Source organism: Trachymyrmex septentrionalis, unplaced genomic scaffold, assembly GCF_001594115.1.
Source record: "Trachymyrmex septentrionalis isolate Tsep2-gDNA-1 unplaced genomic scaffold, Tsep1.0 scaffold60, whole genome shotgun sequence".
In the NCBI taxonomy this organism is placed as follows: domain Eukaryota; kingdom Metazoa; phylum Arthropoda; class Insecta; order Hymenoptera; family Formicidae; genus Trachymyrmex; species Trachymyrmex septentrionalis.
Window position 1 is genome coordinate 2,365,479 of NW_017305779.1, and position 2,969 is coordinate 2,368,447.

The 2,969-nt window shown below is 32.1% G+C and overlaps 1 protein-coding gene across 2 annotated transcripts; it reads left to right on the forward strand.

Moving 5' to 3' along the window:
* The first annotated feature begins 241 nt into the window (after positions 1–241).
* Positions 242–2,944, forward strand: LOC108752690. Of its 2 annotated transcripts, none has more exons than XM_018493723.1 (7): positions 242–434; positions 845–971; positions 1,053–1,218; positions 1,304–1,521; positions 1,602–1,763; positions 1,847–2,025; positions 2,106–2,944. In XM_018493723.1, the coding sequence occupies exons 2-7, from the start codon at positions 862–864 to the stop codon at positions 2,243–2,245; spliced, it is 975 nt and encodes a 324-aa protein (XP_018349225.1). In that variant the 5' UTR covers positions 242–434; positions 845–861; the 3' UTR covers positions 2,246–2,944. The 2 variants fall into 2 exon arrangements, with proteins under 2 accessions (XP_018349225.1, XP_018349224.1); XM_018493722.1 differs by lacking the exon at positions 242–434 and adding an exon at positions 444–547.
* The last annotated feature ends 25 nt before the right edge of the window (positions 2,945–2,969 follow it).

Here is a 2,969-nt window from a genome sequence, read left to right on the forward strand (position 1 = left end):
TTATCGAGAAATATTATTCTCTTTCAACTTGCTTTAGCTTTACACCTATTACCTATAAACACGTGATACGACACACAGAATAGGTTAGGTACGTCCTGTACCTAAAGATATTCAATCCAGATGGAGCTACTATCTCATTGAATTTGACACCGGTGTGTTGTTGCGTCTGTCGGTCACAATCACTTTAAAATTTAAATAATTCTGTTAAAAAAAGATAGAAATAGTGAAGAATATTGAAAAATACGAAACAAAAATTTCTTTAATTTTCGTTAATTCGATTTATTTTTTTTTGTTTTATCAAACAACTCTTAGCCTCACATCATCACTGAATACACGCTAATCATCATTTCCTAACACTTTCTAACCATTTTCTAAAATCATAAATAGTACACAGTATACACAGGACGATATCACGTGACATCGTTAAGAGTGAGGTATTGTATTTCGAAATACTTTTATGTATGTCCTTTTACGTATGATTAGTTGACTTTGAATCTTATGATTCTTTGCAAAAAACGTCGAAGAGGAGAAAGAGATCGATTGAAAGGTGATCTTCTTATTAATATCACGGTAAAAATAATATCGACGTAAAAACCGATCGTTTTATTATTTACCACGCAATTTGACTCGTTAGGATCGTTAGGTCATGAATGGAAGGTTATGCTGCGTCGCGATTACGTCAATTCTATTATTATTTTTACTTAAGGCCGGTTTTATCATCTTGATTGAGTGTCAACCGTGATTAATCAATTCTGTTTAACGACAAACGCGATTAATCTCAATAAAATAACCAGCTGATTAAGTTAATCGAGAAGTAGAGTAAAAATCATCAATCTTTTCTTAGCCTGTCCTCACTTGCTCATGGGATTTATTGATGATGAATTGCAAGATGTATCACAGCTCTGTCATAATGTCGTTGACGGAAGCCGCCTCGTCTCTTGTGTACCAAGCATGGTCCGCGTCGAAATAACGTAAAAACTCCATATTGTGCTTTCATCACACTGTCAAAATAACATCGTATCATTGCTTATTGTGATTTGTTTGTCTTGCAGAAAAACACCGTTCAAGCAACTCGTTGTGTGCATCCAATTCCAAAAGGATTATCCTGCATCGCCATTGTTTGTTGAGTTAAAGAGTAAAACTCTATCCGCGAAGCTGCTCGATGGACTAACAGAAGTCTGCGAAAAAGAGTGCAAGCGTTTGTTGAATAAAGCACAGGTTTGTACTTGAAGAGATTTATATGTAGTTACACACACATATACAAGTTATTTACATTTAATACAATTCATTCGTATATTTGTAGATATTGCCAATTTTAAAATTTATTAGGAATTTCATTGAGGAGAATCCTCTCATTTGCTGCTATGAGGAAATATCAATATTGAAAAAGCTTTTAGGGGATAAGGACGAGTTCAAGTTAAAACAAAAGAATTCTTCTATTAATCTAACACTGCATCAAGATTTGTATCATTTTAAGACCAAGCTTGAAGTGCCAGATAATTATCCTACTAATTGTGTTACGTATGTTTAGTTTTTTTTTTTGAAACTATTATAATAAAAATTCAAATCCAATGTGACTAATTTACATCATTTATTTACAGTTACAGTGATGTTGATACGAATTTCCCACCACTGTTCAATCGTTATCTAGTTGGACAAGGAGGGGAATTAGCAAGGCAATGTGTCGAGCCACCACTGAGGAAACAACAAAACCCGTTTACACCATCACCGTCATTAAACACAGTTGTTTCTTTTCTCATAAAGTAATTTTTATTTTTATGTCACATTTTTATTACATATTTTTAACTATTAGTTTTTTTATTTGATTACATTTTAATTTGTGCAGGAGTGTAAAAGCTTTTCCGCAAGAACTCTGTCAACACTGCAAAGTAAAGTGCTTGCCAACAGATCCCAAAGAAATTGTAATCGACGAAAATGCGGATTTCCACGCCGAAAGACTTTATTGTGGTCATCTCTTCCATTTAAAATGTCTCGTGACATACATGAAGACTCCGCCATTCCATGGTAAAAATAAAAGTTTTTTATTTAGTTAAATTATATTATAGAAAAATTATATGAAAATCTTTTTATTTTTTGTATTAAAGGGGGTAAGAAATGTCCAAGTTGCGGTCAACGTGTTTATCATGACAAATGGGGATTATCTGATAGGTTGGCAGAAGCCCGTTGGGCTCATCAAGAGGCACGAGTGAGAGAATTGGCGGAAGTTGAAGATTTTTTCAACTAATATACTCGCATCTTGCAGACGTGTGAAATATGAGTTTCATACGATAAAACTTAATGGACGAAGAGATGTGTAATTTTTTTCAAAATTATGCATCGCGATTACTTCCTTAAAAATCGCAATGAACGCGATCATGGCATCACGACTTTTGTGTATATATTATAAATTTGTTCAACTGTTTTTGTCACATACTAAAAATTTTTGGTAGTTTAGTTAGTTACCCCGATTCTGTAGTTTCAATAAAGTTGTATTACTACTATCGCGCAAATATTATATATACATAGAAAAAACAACAACATAACGATATCGAACTATCGTTAATTACAGAATTATAGTAATTACAGAATTGGAGTACAAAACATAGCTGATCGAATAATAAAAAAATATCAATTAAAACGCAGCAAATACGAAAACATTTGTTTTTCTGTAATGTAACACCATTAAAAATCCGTAAGTAAAAAACGGAATGTTTTCAAAGAAAAAATATCTTCACGAAATAGAAAGTGATATTGGTTTTTATTGCGCATTAGTCAAATTATTTACATAACTTAAACAATTAAAAAACAAATATAGAATATTAATCGCAGATTTTAAATCATGCAATTTAAAAGTCAGTTACATATCGCATTGCGGTTCAAGAAAAGAAAGTTGCAATATATCGAAAAATTGCACATCTCTAACTGGAAGTACAATATAATAAATAGAAGCATTTATATATATATATATA